The sequence below is a fragment of the Cyprinus carpio genome, chromosome A18 (genome assembly GCF_018340385.1).
Source record: "Cyprinus carpio isolate SPL01 chromosome A18, ASM1834038v1, whole genome shotgun sequence".
Taxonomy (NCBI): domain Eukaryota; kingdom Metazoa; phylum Chordata; class Actinopteri; order Cypriniformes; family Cyprinidae; genus Cyprinus; species Cyprinus carpio.
Window position 1 is genome coordinate 26,333,847 of NC_056589.1, and position 20,851 is coordinate 26,354,697.

At 34.7% G+C, this 20,851-nt stretch overlaps 1 protein-coding gene and 1 long non-coding RNA gene across 2 annotated transcripts in view; both read right to left on the reverse strand.

Moving 5' to 3' along the window:
• Window positions 1-957: 957 nt before the first annotated feature.
• Window positions 958-20,851, reverse strand: part of LOC109053216 (sucrase-isomaltase, intestinal-like) — a 48,266-nt gene continuing 28,372 nt past the window's right edge. Inside the window, exons 29-49 of the mRNA XM_042775665.1 lie at window positions 20,508-20,604; window positions 18,742-18,854; window positions 18,301-18,426; window positions 17,535-17,666; window positions 17,272-17,391; window positions 16,628-16,690; window positions 16,141-16,257; window positions 15,696-15,786; window positions 15,464-15,602; window positions 15,236-15,368; window position 14,399; window positions 14,273-14,307; window positions 13,892-14,008; window positions 8,838-8,986; window positions 7,347-7,431; window positions 7,140-7,196; window positions 6,826-6,950; window positions 6,498-6,586; window positions 5,465-5,514; window positions 4,336-4,497; window positions 958-1,984 (exon numbers count right to left, since the gene is read on the reverse strand). Of these exons, the coding sequence (XP_042631599.1) occupies window positions 1,904-1,984; window positions 4,336-4,497; window positions 5,465-5,514; window positions 6,498-6,586; window positions 6,826-6,950; window positions 7,140-7,196; window positions 7,347-7,431; window positions 8,838-8,986; window positions 13,892-14,008; window positions 14,273-14,307; window position 14,399; window positions 15,236-15,368; window positions 15,464-15,602; window positions 15,696-15,786; window positions 16,141-16,257; window positions 16,628-16,690; window positions 17,272-17,391; window positions 17,535-17,666; window positions 18,301-18,426; window positions 18,742-18,854; window positions 20,508-20,604 (2,082 nt within the window). The 3' untranslated portion in view covers window positions 958-1,903. The remainder of the gene's footprint in view (window positions 1,985-4,335; window positions 4,498-5,464; window positions 5,515-6,497; window positions 6,587-6,825; window positions 6,951-7,139; window positions 7,197-7,346; window positions 7,432-8,837; window positions 8,987-13,891; window positions 14,009-14,272; window positions 14,308-14,398; window positions 14,400-15,235; window positions 15,369-15,463; window positions 15,603-15,695; window positions 15,787-16,140; window positions 16,258-16,627; window positions 16,691-17,271; window positions 17,392-17,534; window positions 17,667-18,300; window positions 18,427-18,741; window positions 18,855-20,507; window positions 20,605-20,851) is intronic.
• Window positions 16,803-17,262, reverse strand: LOC122148615. Its single transcript, XR_006162513.1, has 2 exons — window positions 16,989-17,262; window positions 16,803-16,877 (listed from the first exon to the last, which is right to left on the reverse strand). It is a non-coding gene; the product is annotated as an uncharacterized LOC122148615 (long non-coding RNA).

The following is a 20,851-nucleotide window of genomic DNA, read 5'->3' on the forward strand; positions in this document are numbered from 1 at the left end:
GTTAAAATAAACTAACAATGAGCAAAGCTTCTGTAGCATTTTTAAATCTTATTTATTAATAGTAATTTCATTATACAAAGTTGCATCTGTTAACATAATGCTTGTGAAACCTGTTATTTTTGCAATAGTTATAGACTATTATCATATTATTGATATTTTGCATTTGTTTTTATATTTCAGTTTTTTCAATTTAATTTTAGTAATTTTGTGTGATTTTTCTTATTAGTTTTATTTAAATAAAATTAAATGTAACTATTTTTATTATTATTTTGTTAATTTAGTTTATTTTAGCACATTTTGAAGTAAGTTTTTCATCTAAAATTTGTTTTATTTCAGCTTTATTCCAATTAATAAAAACAATTTCTAATAGTTTTAGTTGACAGTGACAACACTGCGTACTGAGAAAGTTGATCATTGATAATAAAAACATTATTCTTCATCACGAAACTACATATACTTATATATACTATATATATATTTCACATGAAAACGTGTGATGCCACATCTTTAACCTTTGTGGAAACAAAGCGTGAGTGTTCTGGATCAGCGTGCGTAGATGTTTTCTTTGCACTTTTGTCTCCAAACCATGTTCTCTCTAATGTATTCCAGCATACAGACATCGCAAGCACTCACAATAACATGTCGATGCTTTGAAGTCACTTGAGTGTGTGTTTCATCTTTCATGTCGTCTTTTTGTTATTTGCTTCTATTTTTATTTTAGTTTTTTAACATGAGTACTTTCCTCTCAATCCCAGTCTTTGTTTGCAGGGTTGGTTAAATCAAGACAACGTTCTGTCTGTTTTGATTTATTTGAGTCAGATTGATTGCTTTAATGCACCTGACTTTTGACTGATGTCTGGTTTGCGAGCATGCAGGAAAGAAACAAAAAAAAGTTTCTTCAGAGATTAAAGCAAATATTACCATAAAATCAGCAAGTCAAATCAGCCACAGCATTACTGAGGTTTAAATCACTTTATTGCCGTTTTAAAATCTTTCTCCATGTTACAACTGTATTATTCTTTCATATATCGCTTAAAAAGGACAGAGATGAACATCTAATGGGAAAATTAACACAACCGACTCAAACGAGGCAGAGTTGATGTTTTTATAACAAGTTTGAAACTTTATATAAACTCCATGAATAATTGTACGTTTCCTCACTGCCTGACTAGAGTAGGAAAACAGCGGAAAGCAGGACCACTGTTCTTTGTTAATTAAATACAAGCTCTGGATAAACCCCTTTTGCATAATAGAAAACCCCAAATAATTACAATCTCAGTCAGAACGGTTCCATCCTGTTTCACACTTGGAACAAAAAAAAGCTTCTCAATTATCACTGTTTTTGGCTAGCATCTAAATATCGAAGGCACACCCTTCCCGCCCTCTTCCCCGCGGTGTCCAGCTCTCCAGCTCATGATGATTGCCAGTTTGAGCAGAAATCAATTTACAGTGTCCATTGCTTAATTGATATCATTATGTTTACTGTAGAATGAACAATTGATTATTGTATCATTACATCAAACTGTAGTCGTGCGTGAAGCACGCCCGGCAGGTAGCCGCCGCTGAGAGGTTTTCTCGTTAAAAAGCTGTGATTGTCGATAATTAAGGGTTATCATTATATTCCCTCCTCCCTGAATGCCAGCATTACAGATTCAGCCTTCCAAGTCTGGCCTAAAGTTGCACAACCACAATCTGTTTCTAATATGAGATCCAAACCAAAAAGACATCAACAAAACATTTACTTTAGAAGAAATAATTCACGTTTTTAGTCCAGACGATATCTACCATAAAAAGCTTCCAGTGGAAATGCTAAATAAATTACTAGTTGACTGAACGTTCATAAATAAACAGAAATAATTGCGATTGCTCTTGGCTCAAGCTGGTCTCCGTAGAATGTCCATGACTAAGTTGTGGTCCAGGTGATTGTGAAAGACTTTTCGATGGTGTGAGATTGTGATGTTGCGTTAATCTGCAGCTCCTTAATCTGAGGGAGAAGAAAAGAGTATTAATCCAAAAAAAAAAAAAAATGCAATTTTTCAGACAAAATGAAGCTAAATTTAGCATTACATTACTTGCTCACCAGTGGATCCTCTGCAGTAAATGGTTGCCTTCAGAATGAGAGTCCAAACAGCTGATAAAAACATTACAGTAATCCACATGTAATTCACACCACTCCAGTCCATCAATTAATATCTTGTGAAATGGAAAGCTACATGTTTGTGGAAACAAATCCATCATTAAGGCATTTTAGGTTAAAACCTTTGTCTATTATCCATAACACTTCCTCCAGTGAAAAAGTCCATCCACTGTTGTCCTCTCACATCAAAATCCACCAACATATTTGTTTTGAACTGTTTTGGCTTATACTGTAAATGGTGCTTGATCTGTGCATATTTCTCTCTTGATTCAGGCCAGGGTGACTTTGTCACTAGAGAAAACAATATTATGGATAAGACAATTTTTTTTAGCTGAAAACAACAAATTGAAGTTAAAACAGTCTTAATGATGGATTTGTTTCTGAGAAACACACAGCTTTTGGCTTCACGAGACATTAATTGATGGACTGGAGTGGTGTGGATTACTTGTGGATTATTGTGATGTTTTTATCAGATGTTTGGATTCTCATTCTGACGGCACCCATTCACTGCAGAGCATCCATTGCTGAGCAAGTGATGGAATGCACAATTTCTTCAAATCTGTTCGCATTAAGAAAATAACTAATCTACATCTTGGATGGCTGAGTGTGAATAAATGTTAAGCAAATTTTCATTTTTGGGTGAACTATTCCTTTAAGAGCTTAAACTCGTGTGTGATTACAGACCAATTCAGTCAATGACCTCACAATGGCATGATGAAGAAAAATAAAAGATATTCGAGCGAATCATTGGGAAACGCCACCTCTGATCTGACATACGCCGCTGAGGGCAAACACACACGTGGAGACAGATGGAGCTGCCTCGCCTCTTTCAGACTTATTATGCAGTCGGGAAATACTAAGAAAGATAAATGATTTGGTGTGGGCTGGAACACTAATTAATCAGATTCACATGCACACAGTTTCTTAGTCATTTCCCCCACTTCGATTCTTCTCATGACTCGTAGAAGTCTCTGGAGCTCCAGCCTGCGGTCTTATTTATAGAAACGTTGTGGTCGATGCACATACAACATTTTAAAAAGATTTATTTTTAAGCAGTCCAGGACAATGTAAACCTCTCTATGTATTTCATCAAGCTCATTGTGCAAGGGTGAAAGTATGGAGGACTAGGATAACAAATTACAAAATACAGGGAGGAATCAATGGGGTGAATGCATTCAGTTGTTTAGCTTCTAAATTATTCTCAATAATATATATATATATAGCATTAAGGCAGCAATCAAATACTTCCATAATATATACATAATTTTCTATTTTAATAATATAACAATTAAAAATATTATATAAAATATGTATAATAGTAATAATAATAAAATATATGTATAATATCTTTTAGAAATATTTAAATTAAAATCCCTTTAAAAATGACAAATAATTAAAAATAAAATATAATTTCATATTTCTTAGTAGTGATTTTGGAATGAAATATAACCAGGATATACTGTATAAAGCAGCAAACAAATACTGTACGTCTACGTATAAATAATTTTCAGTTTAAATAATATAATTATTTATAATATTCTTATTTTTTAATGAAAAAATATATATCTTAGAAAAGTTACAAGTAAAATGTTAAAGTCTCTTAAAAAAAATAATTAAAATAATAATAATAATAATAATAATTAAATAAAAAATAATTATATATTTCCTTGTATTGATTTTGGGGTGAAATTTGACCAGGATAAATTAAAGAAGCAAACAAACCCTTCCATAATTTATAAATATTTTTCAATATAAATAATATAAGTATTTATAAATTCCTCATTCTCATGAAAGTAATATCTCGTAAAACATTAAAATATTTAATTGCATACATTTCAAAACTGAACTAAAATCAGTCATTTTATACATTTGCAAACACATGGCAAATACATAGCTTCAAGAACAATCAGTTAAAAAATGCATTTTAAAAGCTGCATTTAAAAATTACTAAAAATAATTATTAAATATAATTTATTTACCTGGTAGTTTACTTTTTTAAACATTGCATGGTAATGATTTATTTAATTATTTATTTTCAAATGAATAAAACTGAATAAAAATAAAACCGATTTTATATTTCAAGCAGCACCTTTTGTCGTCCACATAAAAGGTATAATTTTTCATAATTGTATCTGTGGTTCTGACAGTATGAATAGTATATGAATGGCTAAAGTATATGTTTGCGTAAAGCTTCTCACCTCAGGGTCATAGCTGTGTATCAAGTTGGCATCAGGCTTTCCAGCTACTTTCATGGTAACCTGAGAGACTTCCTCTGTTACACCCCAAACCCTCACGACACCCAGGGTCAGTCTGTCAGCCTCGGCCAGCCCATTTACAGAAACCTCGCTGGTGAGAGTCCGCTATAAACAATCACACAGCACAGCTGTTACACACACATGCCCATTTACAGTATGAACAAAAATGCTGTTGAATATGATAACTGCTGATAATAAAACATCCAGATGCATTATAGTAATTAATATTTGTGAGGAAAATTCACTTAACTATCTTGAAAACAACGTCATAATGCAAAAACTTGGACATATGACCCAGAAAATTGTGTTGTTTCAGTATTTATGTAACATCTGTGCCAAGACATCTCAAACTAGCTGAATCTGACCTCGTTTTACAAACAGTTCTCAACTCCATAGGGCCGTGTTTTCCCCACTGCTCAAATAATCTCAGCATATATGACATCAAACTAGGGTGGCCATATGCACTGTTCATACGAGACACGTCAGGCCAGGATTTTAATATTGCCTAAAATATCCAGGTTTTGGCTGTTTGCACTGTGCAGGTCGATCGTTGTGACATTCACGAGAGCTAAAGGGAGCAAAGAAGATTACTCCTTATGCTTTCGAATCGCTCTTGCACCTACTTTGGTGTCTTTTTTGAGCGCAGTGACGCTTCAAGTCATCAAACAAACAAACACAAGCGCATATTTGCATTGCTTTGATTGTTCCCTGTAGATCTCACCTTCTCACGCGCAGCCTCAAAATTGGTTGACTATGTACAATGCCTGCATGTTATTGGTCAAACTGTTTTGGATGTTTTAGGCAATATTAAAATCCTGGCCAGGATGTGTCCCATATGAACGGTGCATATGGTCATCCTACATCAAACAGAGAGCTCTGACCTGGGCCAAGTGGCCTTGAGCTGCTACTGCATGAAACAGTTTTGGATCTGGGTTTGTATTTAAAGTGGCCACAGATGTTTGGCTTCAAGTGAGATGGACAATCTTGAATTCCCTATTGGATTTAATGGACACAATCCAAGTAAATCTGAAAGAACTGCACACTTAGCTTTCTTCAAAACATATTAACGTACATCGAACACAGAGAAAGTTGTCAAGAGGTATAGCCCATTCTGAACAGTATCTGTTAGGAGAAAAAAAAAAAAAAAGATTAAAAGAAGAACAGTATTTTAAAACATTGGGATAAATGATTTTAAATGATCGACATACACAAACAAATACAGAAACTAATACACACACACACACACACACACACACACACACACACACACACACACACACACACACACTTTTATTGCTTGTAATGCTGATGAGATTTTAAATTAGAATATGTTAGCAATTTGCTACAAGAAAAAAGTAATAAATCCAATATAGGCTCACTGGAAATGTGTGCTTCTTCCTACATTTTTGCTAAAATCCAAAAACAGGCTTATACTGTACATACAATTCACTGCACACTAGTGGCAGTAAATTTTATTCCTTTTCACAGAAATTATGATTACGGGGCAGATCAGTGATTAATCAAGACTTATTTTCACATGTTTCTTTGCACAATACTATGTAAAGACCTCAGAACGCTTTTACCATAGTAAACTGTACACATTTTGACATTTAGCTCCATATGTTTGGATTTTCTGATGTAGTTAACTTGCTCGGTAGCGCACCCGGTACAGCACTGCACTGCAGAGAAAAATGTGTTTTTATCACTTTTATTAACAATATTGGACATGTTTATGGTAGGGCTTAGTGTAGGTAGTATGTTACTTTCAAACACAAGAACATTAACCTATCAGTGCCATTCACTTCCGAACTGTCGCAATATGTACAGCCAACTTAATAAAAATTTGCAAGAGTTGAATTTGTCTGTTTTTGATAAAAGCTACTCGCTGAACACTTCGCTTTGAAAGCATCGCAATGCAGTGCAACAAATGATATCACTTTGCAGAAATGTCATATTTTCACATATTTCTAATGAACCTGGGTTGAATAAATCATTAATGGAACTGGAAACATCAAGAGAAATCAAAACCATTAAATTCCTCATGATTCCCATTCCTAGACACACACACACACACACACACACACACACACACAAATGAAACTCACCAATTCCCTCTCCGTCATCCCAGAACAGGGATCCATTTGCTACACCTTCATCATTAAGAGCAACGATCAGACCCAGAGGATTCAGACGACTACAAAAAAAAAAAAAAAAAAAAAAAAACCTTATTAACATACAACCACTCACATTAACATATTATTAATTATTCTGTGTTCAAAAACTTGCTCCTCTCCTTGATAAACAATAGTGTGAACTCTTAAAGGCACAGACTGTTTGTGGTGCAAGAAGCTTCCTGAAAATGGAAAAGTACTAAGCAAGTATAGAAAAATGGCTTCTTAAACAGCTCTTAACAAAGATGCAGCCTCTCTTCACCTGTATTGCGTGTTGCTCTCTGGTTTCTGCCAGGGCAGGATGTGTCCTGCTCTCACATGCAGGTTAATTTTTGTTAACGGTGCATCCATATCCACAAACCGTCCTTGCACTTCAACAGCTTTACCCTGGAAGACAAATCACACACAAGCAGATAAGAGACCCCAATATATAGAGGACAATGTAGTGGAGGTTGAATTTGTTCAAAAGCCAGCTTCATTATAATTGTTTATTTGACATCCAATTAAAAATCTCGCTAGTAAAGATTTGCATGCTTACTAATAAAACACTTGCTTGTATGTTGGTAAAATGCTTACCATGTGGTAATCATACCAGAGGTCCTTTGGCACGTATCCCCTGACCACAGTAACACCCTTCACAGAACAAAATCAATGAGGAGAAAAAAAAAAAAAAAAAACTTTTTGCACAATGTATATATAAGGTTATGTAAACAACCTCAAAATTAACTACTAGATACTTTGGGTTGTAGTGTGACCATAGGCAGGGTGTTTTTGTGTTTATACCATTTCCAAAACAGGTGTGATTAGAAGAGCGGGACCCCAGAGGAACTGTCTGTCGATGTCCCATGTTTTTTCATCGGTGACAAACCTACAGTACAGAACACAGCACTGAGAACATCATCCACTCAACAGTGTACATGCAGTTCATGAGAGAGAAAAAAAAGTAAGAGTGAAACAGAGAGGTTTAGAGCATGAAATGAAAACATGCAAAGGTTGAGATGCTGAACAAAATAGTACATTCAGTCCAATAGATCGGGCTGCTAAAAACAGCGTGGAAGAGGAAGGTTAGACAGGACAACAGAGCAGCGATACCAAAAAAAAAAAAAAAAAAAACATTAGATACAGGAATATAAGACCAATACAGAGGCCCCAGTTCTGATTAGTCATTCCCATGATGCTTTGGGGGAAATGTAATTGAAACGAGAGGATGGACTGAAAATAGTGTCAGAAAGAAAAGATGGCGTAATGAAGATATATTTGGAAGGAAACAGAGGAGCGGAGCATGAATGAAGGTCTTAAAGGGATATTTCAAACAAAAAGGAAAGTTCTGTTATCATTTATTCACAGGCGTTGTTACATTCACAGAATTTCCTTAATGTTATGGCAAAGTTCAGAAAAAAAAAAAAAAAAAAAAATCTTCCAGTAACATCAATAGAACGTTTGTTCAAAGTTATCTGATTTTATAATGCTCTCCAAAAATTAGCACAAAAAAAAAATTAATGAGTCAAAGATGAAAATTGGTTTTCAAGCATCAACACAATAAAAGTTTATCAAATAATCCCGTAAGGTATATTCAGAAAAATAATCACTAAATGACATTAAAATACTATATTTAAGGATCAGTGCAGCCTTAATAATAATAATAATAATAATAATAATAATAATAATAATAATAATAATAATAAAAAACCTGTAATGTCCAAATCTTACCCATCTTTGTTACTATCCTTCAAACCACTAAGTTTTACCCATTTGTGAGCATGAAGTTTTAATCATTTAAATATAATAAAAGTTAGTTGATCAATTATTCTTTTATGTATATAATATTATTTAATAAGGACAGGTCAGAATAAGTATGTTGTTTCATTTATATATAAATTAATTGCTTATGCAGAATTATGATGGAACATGATTTCACCCATATTTTGACATTTTATCTTCAAAAAGCCAGCTTAAATGTTAAAGTAGACACTTTACTTGATTTAATATGCTTTCTTTGTACAGTATATAAAATCACTTTTGTAAATTTATTCATGTAATGTTCAAGATTTTTTTAATGTTACAGTACTACTTGTTTCAGAACATTCAGAGAACATTCAAAAGAAACATTCTCATAAGGTTTGCAAAAATAATAAAATGGAATGTTCCCTTAATGTTTGAATAGATGTTAGAAAACTCATGGCTTTGAAATTGCATGAGGGGAGCAAATGATGACAAAATGATTTTCATTTGTGGGTGAACTATAGAGAAACATGAATACTGGTGAACACTCACTCGTGCAACAACGGTCTGACCACAGTGTTTCCGTGAACGTGGGCTTCATACATCAATGTGTACAAATACGGCAGGAGGGTATAGCGAATGTTCAGCACATCACGAGACATGTTAGCAAAACCCGTCCCCCAGGCCACAGGATCCTGCCTCTGTCAAAGATCACAAAAATTCAACACATTACAGCCATTCAGCACTTGTGAAGAAAAACTGAATGGATTCTTATGCAAACCTCATTACTCCTTCCTTGCAATGTACATGCTAGAATAGTTGTATTATTTATTGTGATATACATTTTAAATGTTAAATAATATATATATACATATTATTTACATTTAATATCAATATTTCATTAACTTTTTGTATTATCTTAATAACTAATTCATCTATGATCCAGCTGCAAATAGAAAGATCTGGAACAACACTGCATCTCCTGCATTATGCATTGTGACACCATGGGAATAAATACATTAGCCCTGAACTATATTTCATATTTGTACAATCCAAATCTGTACAGCTGTGTCCAGTGAAACCAGACATATCCGTACACCATGTTTAGCATCTGTGCCCGTGTGTCTGTGTGTGTGTGTGTGTATATAGGCTGAATGTTAATTGTCTGTCAGACAGATAGTGGCTCTGCCCCATCGCTGGCCTGTACGTGGGTCTGGCGCTCACACTGAGTGCTGTTAAGAGCAGTGGGTGTTCTCATAGATATAAAGGTGAACTGTATCTGATAATTATTTCTCAAGTACCACACGTTCACAGGTCTGACCGCTAATGCGTGCGTGCTAACACGTAAAAATGAACTAAACACTTTATGAAGTGAGAATTCCTCACAGTTTCTGTATGTTATATGCTAAGTCTAAAAAAAAGCTCCTATAAATGTCCTTAAGCTGCATATGCAAAACTGCAATGGATATTAAAGCCTGTTTTCAGAGAATGTATCTTCGAATAAAACTACTTTTTCACCTGCTTATGGTTAATATATATATACACCACCCTAGTTGTCATGTCATATATGCTGAGATTATTTGAGCAGTGGGGAAAACACGGCCCTATGGAGTTGAGAACTGTTTGTAAAACGAGGTCAGATTCAGCTAGTTTGAGATGTCTCGGCACAGATGTTACATAAATACTGAAACAACACAATTTTCTGTTATTATTCATTCTGTTCAAGTAAGATTAAAGTGAGTTCATCTCAAGAAATGGGTCATATGTCCAAGTTTTACATTATGACATTGTTTTCAAGATAATTAAGTGAATTTTTCTCACAAATATTCATTACTATAATGTATCTGGATGTTTTACTATCAGCAGTTATCATATTCAACAATATATGTTTCTTAGGTAAACTTATCTTGTTTAAAGGATATTTAAATGAGTTTAAACTGGAAAAAACAAGAATGCCCTAAGAAATATATATATATTTTTGCATATATATATATATATATGTATAATTTGAAAACAATAACTACTAAATAACTTTTTTTTTTCAGAAAAAATATAGATAAAAACTATAATAGTATCTCAGCAATGTAATACAGCTAATATAAATATTTAATAACATTTGTATTATCTGAATAATTGATTAATTTTATTAATAACTAATAAAAACTATAAAATAGTATTAAACAACAACAACAATGATAATAATAATAACAGTCATGGCAGTTTTAGCAAACACACTGAATTCTGTAGGTTTATACTGTTCTTGCCCTTCTGACCTCTAGAATCTTTAGTATTTTCCACTCACTCACTCATAGAGTGAAAACTCCTTCTTCTGAGGTAATTGGAAAAGCTAATATCTCTGTGTTAAAGTGTCTGAATGTACTAGACCTTCCTTTAGTTAGAGCCAACTTCTGCTCGCAGACAAAAAGCCAAATTATTCCAAATGTACTTCCCTCTGACTGCATTAGCATTTGACTTAGCGTGGTGGAGAGATGGACCAACTTGGAAATCCTGGCAGGAGTGTAAGAATTATGAGCCGTGCTGCAGAAGCCATACTCTCTCTCTCTCTCTCTCTCTCTCTCTCTCTCTCTGGCAGCTGGCATCAGTGGGAAAATTTGCATTGGCAAATGACTTTGCCAAATATTAGGAGCAAATAAGGTGGTCTTTCTGAACTTCTACTTCTTCCCAATTTTTTCATTTATCTATTTTAAAATTATTATTATAATTATTATTATAAATTTTTTGAGGACAAAAGCATAAACGTTAAATATGTAGGACCATGGTAATTAAATTAAAACTCAATATATATATATATATATATATATATATATATATATATATATCTATATATATATATATATATATATATATATATATGTTATGGAAAAAAAAAACCAATATATATATATTATATTCATTCTGTTAATTAAAATTAAAATAAATGTTAACTGGAAAAAAACAACAACTTTATTTTATTTGCTACTTCCAGTGCTAGTCAGAGCACATTATTAATATTACTCAATTTCCTGCAAAAGAAATACTTTTAATGCATAAGTAAATTTATTCAACTTTTAGAATTAAAATACCATACAGTTGAAAATAAATAAATAAAAAAATAAAATAAATAAATAAATAAATAAAACTCCCGTTTTGATTTCATGAAGTGTCTCTCTGTCTCTTATGTACTATCCTGTCTTTCTCTCTATCACTTAGTAATTCAGGCCACCTTGACGACCCCCGTCATTTGCCGTTTGTCTCTGGATGACCTTCCATTTGCCTGCGTAGCCACATTAAAGCTAATGACATCTTGGAGGGGTAATTACAGCACCAAGGGGACGTGCAGGGATAAACACGTCCGGGCGCAGGGGTAGAGGCGAGATGAGGACAGTCTCTTATTGAAACTGTCTTTGAGACACGTGGAGGACACATCCACACCGGAGCAAGTGAATGACTCATTTGGCAGAATACCAGTGCGGACATGCTGTCTCCCAAGAGCTGCTCTGCACTTTTGTTTTAATAAAGCCCTCTAAATTCCCTGGTCACTGTCAGTGCATGCCAAATACCAGAATTAATACATATCATGCCATTTTAAATGAGCTTTTGTTAGCATTATTACTTCTGTTTTTTACTGTAACCAAAAATCCCTAAGGACTATGCACATATAATATTGCATAAATGTTTTTTCTTTTTTTCTTTCACTTTTTCACCATTTTTATTGACAAAGACGGCAAAATGATAGGAAGCAGATAGCAAACACTGTTTCTTCAACCCCAATTTCTGTCATAATTTTCAACAAATTCTAAAAGATTGTAACAGAAATTCTCATCTGATTCTAACACAACACAAAACAAAAACCTGATCCTTTAGTTCCCATATCCTGTTCCCAAAAGCACTGTCCTAACTACCAAAAGCTTAAAATGCCATTGTAAGATAGCAAAAAGAATTTAAAGAATTAATGAATAAATGTATTAGTAAATTAAAATCAGGCTAAAATGCATGAATAAATAAATAAATAAATAAATACATTTTAAAATATTTAGACAAATAAAGAAAGAATGAAAAATAAATAAATAAATAAAATTCTGTTAATTTAAATGTGTAAAGTTAAATTAAATTTAAACTTTAAAATATTTAAAGAAAGAAAATTAATTTAAATGTGTATAAAGTTAAATTAAATTTAAACTTTTAAATATTTAAACAAAGAAAGAAAGACAGACAGAAAGAAAGAAAATTCAGTTAATTTAAATGTGTATAAAGTTAAATTAAATTTAAACTTAAAAATGTTTAAACAAAAATAAACAAACAAACAAACACATTTAAATTTAATTTAGGTTAATTTAAATTTCAATAAATCTAAATTAAATTTAAACGTTAAATCAATCAATCAATCAATCAATCAATCAATCAATCAATCAATCAATCAATCAATCAAATCAATTCCCAACAGGACTCTTAGAATCAAATAAGAATACATATAAATCCTTATGGAACTTCTGTTTATCCAGTAGAATCTTATTTGATTCCCATTACATTTATATTTATTCATTTTGACATGTGTGTCCAATTCTTCACCACCTGAGCTAGATCCTATAGGACATTCAGGGCATATTCCTTAGGCTACATTCCCACTCTTAATTCTATTTCTGTTTGTTCGTCCTTTGTTTAATCACCTATTTAGCAAAGCCGTTTCTAAATGACTGAAGCCCAGAAGGCTTCTGGATAGCTTTAAGCATTTAATTATACCCAGAAATGTATCTGTTAGCAACAAAGCTGCCACGTCCACTCACTAAAGACTTTTCCCCATGCCATATCGATCTCTCTCACTCCTCGGGCTTATTAGATTTTTGTGACAGGTCCCAGCACTTGCAAAGGTCACATTTTAAACAAGTGCCAGAGTGAATGCCTGACAGCCCACCTGTCTATGGGTGCCAGATATTAGTCAGAGCCCGTGTGGGAGGCCCTTTTCAATTGCCGGCGTGTGTTTTGAAGCGTTGTGATGAACTACTGTCTGTCTCAGTGATTCAGAGATGATTTTCATACTCTCTCAGGGTGTCATACAGACAAGCGTTCATGTGGAAGTTGTCATGGCTGTCTGTACAGTGACTTTATCTTGTTTCACCCTCCGTTTTGATGCCTGTCACTCACTGTCACTGATTATCAGGCTGAACACCAAATCAGGCTCAATTAAGGTCCATTTTACACTGTTTACTGAACAATGGCCACACATGTCTGTCTGTTATATTAGTGTTAAATCTGCCATATTTTGCAGTCCTACAAACAAGCTTTCTTTCTTTCTTAAGTTACATTTTAAATTGCAATTTTAATCATAAAAAGTCCCCCACCCCCTAATGTGCAGCCTTACAAATTTCTGTCTCAAAATCCCTATTTTTAGAGCCAAAAATTATAATAACGTGATAAAAAACAAAATCTTTTAAAGGGAAAAGAGCTCTGACACAATTGACTGATCAAGCTAGCCTCATACCTAGGCTTAGAATAAGATTTGGTCAACACTGGTCCAAAAATCATAGCGGTCCATAAAAAAAAAAAAAAAAAAAAAAAAAAAAAACAAGTAATTCATGATTAAAACTTCTCTAAAGCCGTGTTCTTACTGGCATGTTGATGGTGTTGTGGTTTCTGGAGAATGGATAGAAAGCTCCAAGCTGCATCCAACGAAGGCACATCTCATATTCAGCAACGTTAAAGAAGCCACAGATATCTGCACCAGTCTGAAACACAAGTGAAAAGGGAGAATGAGAAGGGAAAAGAGGCAGAGACACATAGAGAGAGAGAGAAACACAAATATAGATCTCTGTAAAAACAGGGCCACAAGAGCCAACTCCAAAACATTAATAAATAAACTCTAGAGTCAGTGTAATGGCTGCATGCTAGCCTAATGCACCCAATTGAACTAAAAACATTGTTTGATAGGAAATAAAGCACAAATGAAAAATCAATAGCAAGTGCTGCGGCAGAACGAGAGAGGCACTTACGTAAGGGATGCCAAATATGCTGAACTCCATCATGCCTGAAAGACAGAAAGAGAAGGGGGGTTGGTTTTCATGTATGCAGATATTCAGTTTATACACTGAACTATACAGTAGATGTTCAACAAAAACCCTATGGTTTAATGAGGGAGATGGGTCGAAAACTACAGGATAAGGACAAAAATTGCTGATTAGTTACTGGCCTGTTTTAAGAAGTCGCTATAATAATCTGAGGCAAAGTTCTGCTGTTTTCAGTTTAGCACTTGGTATGCTGTTGTTGTTTATTTTCTTTGATTCTTGCACAATATTTATATATGTATATATATTTTTGATGCCTCAGAAGACCAATACATTGAAATTCTCATTTCACAATTTTCCCATTTAGTATAAAATACTATTCAAAAGTTTTGGGTGATTAGAAGTCTTTGATATTTTTTTAAATAAGCCTCTTATGCTCACCAAGGCTGTACTTATATTATTAAAATACAATTAAAACACAATAAATGTGAAATATTATTACAATTTAAAATAACTGTCTTCAATTTGTATAGATTTTAAAATGTAATTTATTCCTGTGATCAAAGCTGAATTTTTAGTATCATTACTCCAGTCTTCAGTGTCACGTGATCCTTCAGAATTCATTTTAATTTGATGATTTGTTGCTCGAGAAATATTTATTATTATTATTATCAATGTTGGTATCATTACTCCAGTCTTATGTGTTTTTTGATACATCATGATACATGTTTTTTTTTTATTATTTGATTAAAAAAAATTATTTGTTTGTTGTAGTTTTTTTTTTTTTTTTTTTATGTATTTATTTTCTGTTTATTTAATGCATCCTTGTTGAATTAAAGTATCGATTTCCTAAAAAAAATGAATATGAAAAGTTTATTTTGAATAATGGTGTATAGTTTTTGTGAGATATTTAGTGATGATTATGTTTACTAGAGATGCTTATCTTATAACTAATGTGTACTTCAGAAGCTGGTCCCAGGCGGAGTAGTTGTCTCCCAGCCAATGTCCTGCCCAGCGCCCACTAGATGGGTATGTTGAACGGGTAATTACAACACCTCTCTTTCCAGTGGTACTAAGCAAAGCACTGGGAAATACACATAAACAAACACACAAATTAAAACTCATTCCAGAACAACCAAGAACTAAAACAGTAGTGAATATGGAGGACAGAAAACTCACTCGTAAGTGGGTTTCGTGTGAGACCAGCCGTACAAGTTGTGGACATCATAATGCTTGACGCGTGTGCCACTGGCAAGGATCTGCTCGCTGTTCATGCATAAAGTCTTATGGTTCAGACCTCTGAGCTGGGACTCCAGTGCTGGGAAAAGTCACACACATACAGATTCATTTTGAACAGAAAGTGCTAAATACAGGTATAAATGTTGACCATCGTGCTCTCATACAAACTTACGGGGCATGTATGGAGGATTTTCCAAATCATCATTCCCTAGACAATTTTCTCCGACGGTTCCATGCACAAAACTGGCTGGCTCATTCATGTCTCAGAAAGCAAAACATAATGACAAAGTTATCATTTAAAGAATTCACAGGAGAAAACAGTGACCATATGCAAATGAGTGCAGAAATGGGGCATGGCTGTGCTTAACCTTCACTTGTTCTTTCACAGCTCATCATGAATTTGTCAAGTAGTACGTTTTCCAGAATCAACATCCCAACAAAATTATTATGAAGCTATCATTTTCCTCTGATTTTTAAGGTATATATTGGTTACGGTTAAAGTTAAATGTTGTTTTAAGAGCAGCTATGGCATGTAACAAGAGCTTGAACAAGGAGTTATGTAGCATTTTTACTTTTTTTCCATTCCAACATGAAAATGACAAAGACAAAGCACTCACGATCCAAAGTCCGTCAAACTTCATGATGTTGTTGTAATAGTCTTTAATCTGTTCTCCCCACCACTCTGCTGTACTGGTCTTGAAGAAATCAGGGAACGCAGCGAAAGCTCTGAATAGCTGAAAGTTTAAATGAAACAAACAATATTAGAACTGCTGCAGGCTGGACAAGGGGCTTCAACCATTACTACATGCTGATTGGATATTACAGTAATGCAACATGCTAATTTGTTTAAATAATAATGTGCTGATTCACTTCTGATCTGTTCTGATTGGCTGTTGTGTGTCTTCTACATGCTGATTGGCTGATAGCATCTATGACGTCACACTCATCTCTCTTGACTGCATTTGCAATTATAGCCCATTGTACTGACGACTTCAGAATGAATATACTTGGATACAAGAGAAAATATGTCCGGTTCTCTGATTAAACAGAGATAAAAAGAGAGTGATTTATAGAGAAAGATAATGAAGCAAGAGAGGCAGATACCTCCACTTGAGTATCCCAGTCCAAAGAATTGTCCACAGTGACATTGGGATAGTCAGGCCATACCTATGACAGACAGAAACAACAAAACGTTTGAAACAAATCAAGCTTTAATGAAAATGTGGTTGTATTGTGTGAATAATTTGTTCAGTTTTTCCTGAAGTGTTTTCGGTTAGTCTTGTGAAATCCCTTCAACTAATGAAATGTTCCAGACGAAGTTTACCCCCTTTAAAGGTGCAGTATGTAATAATGACTGCAAAAAAAAAAAAAAAAAAAAAAGGTTGAAATGGGTACTGCAGTCCAAATTCAAAATGTTGGAGAGAGTTGTTTCTCCAGACTCGTTCTCCTCAGACTCCACACTCACGTGGGTTGCCAGATTGAGGATACACAACAGGAACGAGCACGATTGACATTTGAATTCAACACTGTAAGTTGATGAGTTGATTTTTTCACATTTTAATATGCCTCTGGTCATAGAGCTTTTTAGATGAATGCTGAGGATTTTTAGGTCGGGTAGGATCTGCATTTGGTTCATTTTGGACCTCAAACTTGTGCCGCAGAGGAGAGAAAAATATACCGTCAACAAAACTATGAGGGATTGACCCAGAATCAATATATGTTCCTCTTCTTCTTTGTGTTTGTCATACCTTTCCCCACACAATGTCATTGCTGAGCTCAGGAGGCCATTTGATAAAAACGTCTTTTTCAATCCCGGTATCAAATGCAGGGTAGGAGCCTTTTGTCTCATTGCCTGCTATTGCCGGGTCCTAAAGCACACAAACAAATAAAGCATGTAATTCTGGTACAGAATACATTTCACTGCATGTTTCTGGCCAGAATAAGAAAACCACACTGATGCTATTTTATAGAAACAACTTTGTTTTTCTAAGTAATTGGGAATAGCTCATACCAGGATGAAGATGAAACGCATCCCATCAGCCCTCATCTGGTCCACCAGAGCAGGCAGTTCTTTAAAGTTCACTTGGTCCAGAGTAAAGTCCATCTGCCTCTCCATGTAGTCAATGTCTGCATATTGCACATCCTTTAAGCAATCAAATGTCAGATATTATGACCATTAAACTGCGAAGTTCCAAAGTGACTAAGTAATCTAGTGCAAACTTAGCAATGGTTTTGGTTTGAAACATTTCATTCTCTAAGTGGTTGCTATGCAGTTGCTAAGGTGCTCTGGGTGGTTGCCAGGTGGTTAATTATTGGCCCAAGTCAAAAGTCTATGGGATATTTTCACAATTTCCTATTAGATTAACATTATTATAATAGGAAATTAGAATTTATAATTTCTATGTAACTATAACTATTTATATATAACTAGTTTAGAAGTAATTGGCTTTAATTTATTAGTTATGAAAATTTCTTCATTGCTTTTGTCTATTCACAAGCTGCCAAGAAGACTACGTAGGAATTTTAATGAACTTTACGAGTCGGTGACTCACTCCAGGTACCACGTTAAGTCTTAATACAGCCACAGAAGGTTGTGTTATCATCATTCAAGTTGCACATCACTGCAAAATAACTGGTTGAGGTATTTAAAAACACAATATTCCTGAAGTTCTAATGCAAGTTTTGAAGGTTTGTGAGAGTTACATAACCGTGTTTATTGTTGCGTTCAGGAGGAGACTGAAAGACACATGCACAAACTACAAGATGAGATTGCTTACATAAGGTATTTTAGCTGCTTTCATGTCTCTGTAAAGATCTGCAATCTCTGTATCGTTGGCATAACCGTAGCGGCAAAGCTGGAATCCGAGCGACCAGTAGGCTGGAAGAACCGGGCGGCCGATCATCTGTCAGAAAAAACGCACAAACTGAGAATTTTTTTTTTTTACATTTTATGCAAATATATTTTAGGACATAAATATTCAAGTGACTTAAGAAAATCGAATGGCCCCTTCTGTCTATGTGACAAGCAAGCTTCCTTTAGATAAATATTTATGTACTTCATTTATGCATGTGAGTTTTGGATGTTATTTTGTGTGTGTGCTTAGATTGAGTACACTGTGGGCAATGAGGCAGAGAGACTCCAGCTGCTAAACCTCATCAAGCCAGGAAACACACGAACACACACACACACAAACACACACACACAAACACACACACACCTCAGTGTACTGCTGAACCACTTCTTCTGGAGTGGGTCCCATCACCATGTAGAAGTCCAAGATACCTCCGATGGTGCGGTAGGTCAGAGCCGGAGTAGGCTGGAAGGTCACATCTAAGAGTAAAACAAGAAAAAAAAAAAGGATGACATCATCCCTATGACTCAATGTGTCGCCTTAGCTTATTATTATTTTTTTTAACACTTATAGTCTCTCATAGGAGAAGTCGTGGCCTAATGGTTAGAGAGTTTGACTCCTGACCCTAAGGTTGTGGGTTCGAGTCTCGGGCCGGCAATACCACGACTGAGGTGCCCTTGAGCAAGGCACCGAACCCCCAACTGCTCCCTGGGCGCCGCAGCATAAATGGCTGGCCACTGCTCCGGGTGTGTGTTCACGGTGTGTTTGTGTTCACTGCTCTGTGTGTGCACTTTGGATGGGTTAAATGCAGAGCACGAATTCTGAGTATGGGTCACCATACTTGGCTGTATACGTCACTCACTCTGAACAGCAATAGTTAGTGGATTCCCTCTTTTTTATGACAGACAGCACACTGGATACGGTTTATGACAATGTTTACGTCTTAAGGGTTTCATGAAATTAAATTGAGTCATCTATCCATCGAATTCCCTTTATTATCAGTAATAATCCCTATTAAATTCTACAGTAGCAGATTTTGTATTTTATTTTTAATTTCTTAATTTGTATGTGTGCAAACTAATTTTAAGTCTAATAAAATGCTCAAAATAATGTGAACCATCTCCCTAAATTATAGTGAACATATTATAGAAAACTACAGAAAATAATACCAATAAAATAAAATAGATTTTGTATTCATTAAATTAAATAAATTTATTTTCCAACTATGATTTAGCGGAGTATTTGGCTTTGATTTGTTAATTTTGAAAGTGTCTTCATTGCTTTTGTCTGTGTGCAAGCTGCCAAATGTGATTTTGCTGGACTGTGACTATTAGCTATTTTAAAAAGGGATGAGTCCTTCAACATATACATTCCCAACTTCCTTTTACAAAAGAAATATGTCAACACATGCAATAAAACATTCAAATCATTTCAGAGGTCTTATCCTTAACTGCCTATTTCTGTGTCATTTTGTATGTGTTGAGGTGTTAAACACATCTTCATTCAAACTGAAGGCCACTACTTTGAACTTCTCTGGGTAAAGTGAACTACATCAAAGCTATTCTCCTGCTGCAGTTCTCAGGATGCTCATTTACTTGACTGCCTGTGCATATGTTTTTATGTAAGAATTAAAATGTGTGTGTGTGTGTGAGAGAGCGTTTGTGAGACAGCGGTTGAATACAGAAGACTTTCTGAGAGCACAGCTCTGTTAAAAGCCCCTCGGCAGCAGCACCATTATGTGTAAGCAGCTCAAGAGAAACTCCTGCAATAAGCATAAGCGTTCCTCACACTAAAGCTCAATGACAGCCTCTCGCATCTGATAAAAAACATTTGCTCTAACCACAACCTTAAGACCTGCTGACAAAACTCACACCAGTGTTGGGGCCAGTAAGTGATGGACTTATTTTTTCCAATACTAAAGATGCAGCAAGTGTCCGACTGATGATTTTTAGATTCATAAAGAGACAATAAAAAAATTGTTCCCATGGATACTGTAGTGCCCTTTACATAAACAGAAATGTGAAGGACACATAAAACTGTGTTTTCTTTAACTTAACTGCAGTGGTTAAAACACAGCCTAATTAAGAGCTATTTATCTTACAGAAATTAGAGAAAAAATAGATTTTACTCACCCATAGCATTGCTGTTTAGCAGGAGGACGCCATGAGCACTTTTTGATTTCTCCAGACCCATGTAGAAAGGATGGACTCCATAACTATTCAGCTTATACTGCAGATGGGGAGAACGAGATTAGAGCTCGAGTTTATGATGCGATTTCAGTTGTTCTCAGTGTTAAACAGACAATTATGTGTTAATGAGAGATTTTTATTTGGCTTAAAGGAATGAACCCTGCAGATCCCATCTCTCTGTTTTAATTAACCTAATTTAATCTCTCTCTCTCTCTCTCTCTCTCTCTCTCTCTCTCTCTCTCTCTCTCTCTCTCTCAATCTCTCTCTCTCTCTCTCTCTCTCTCTCT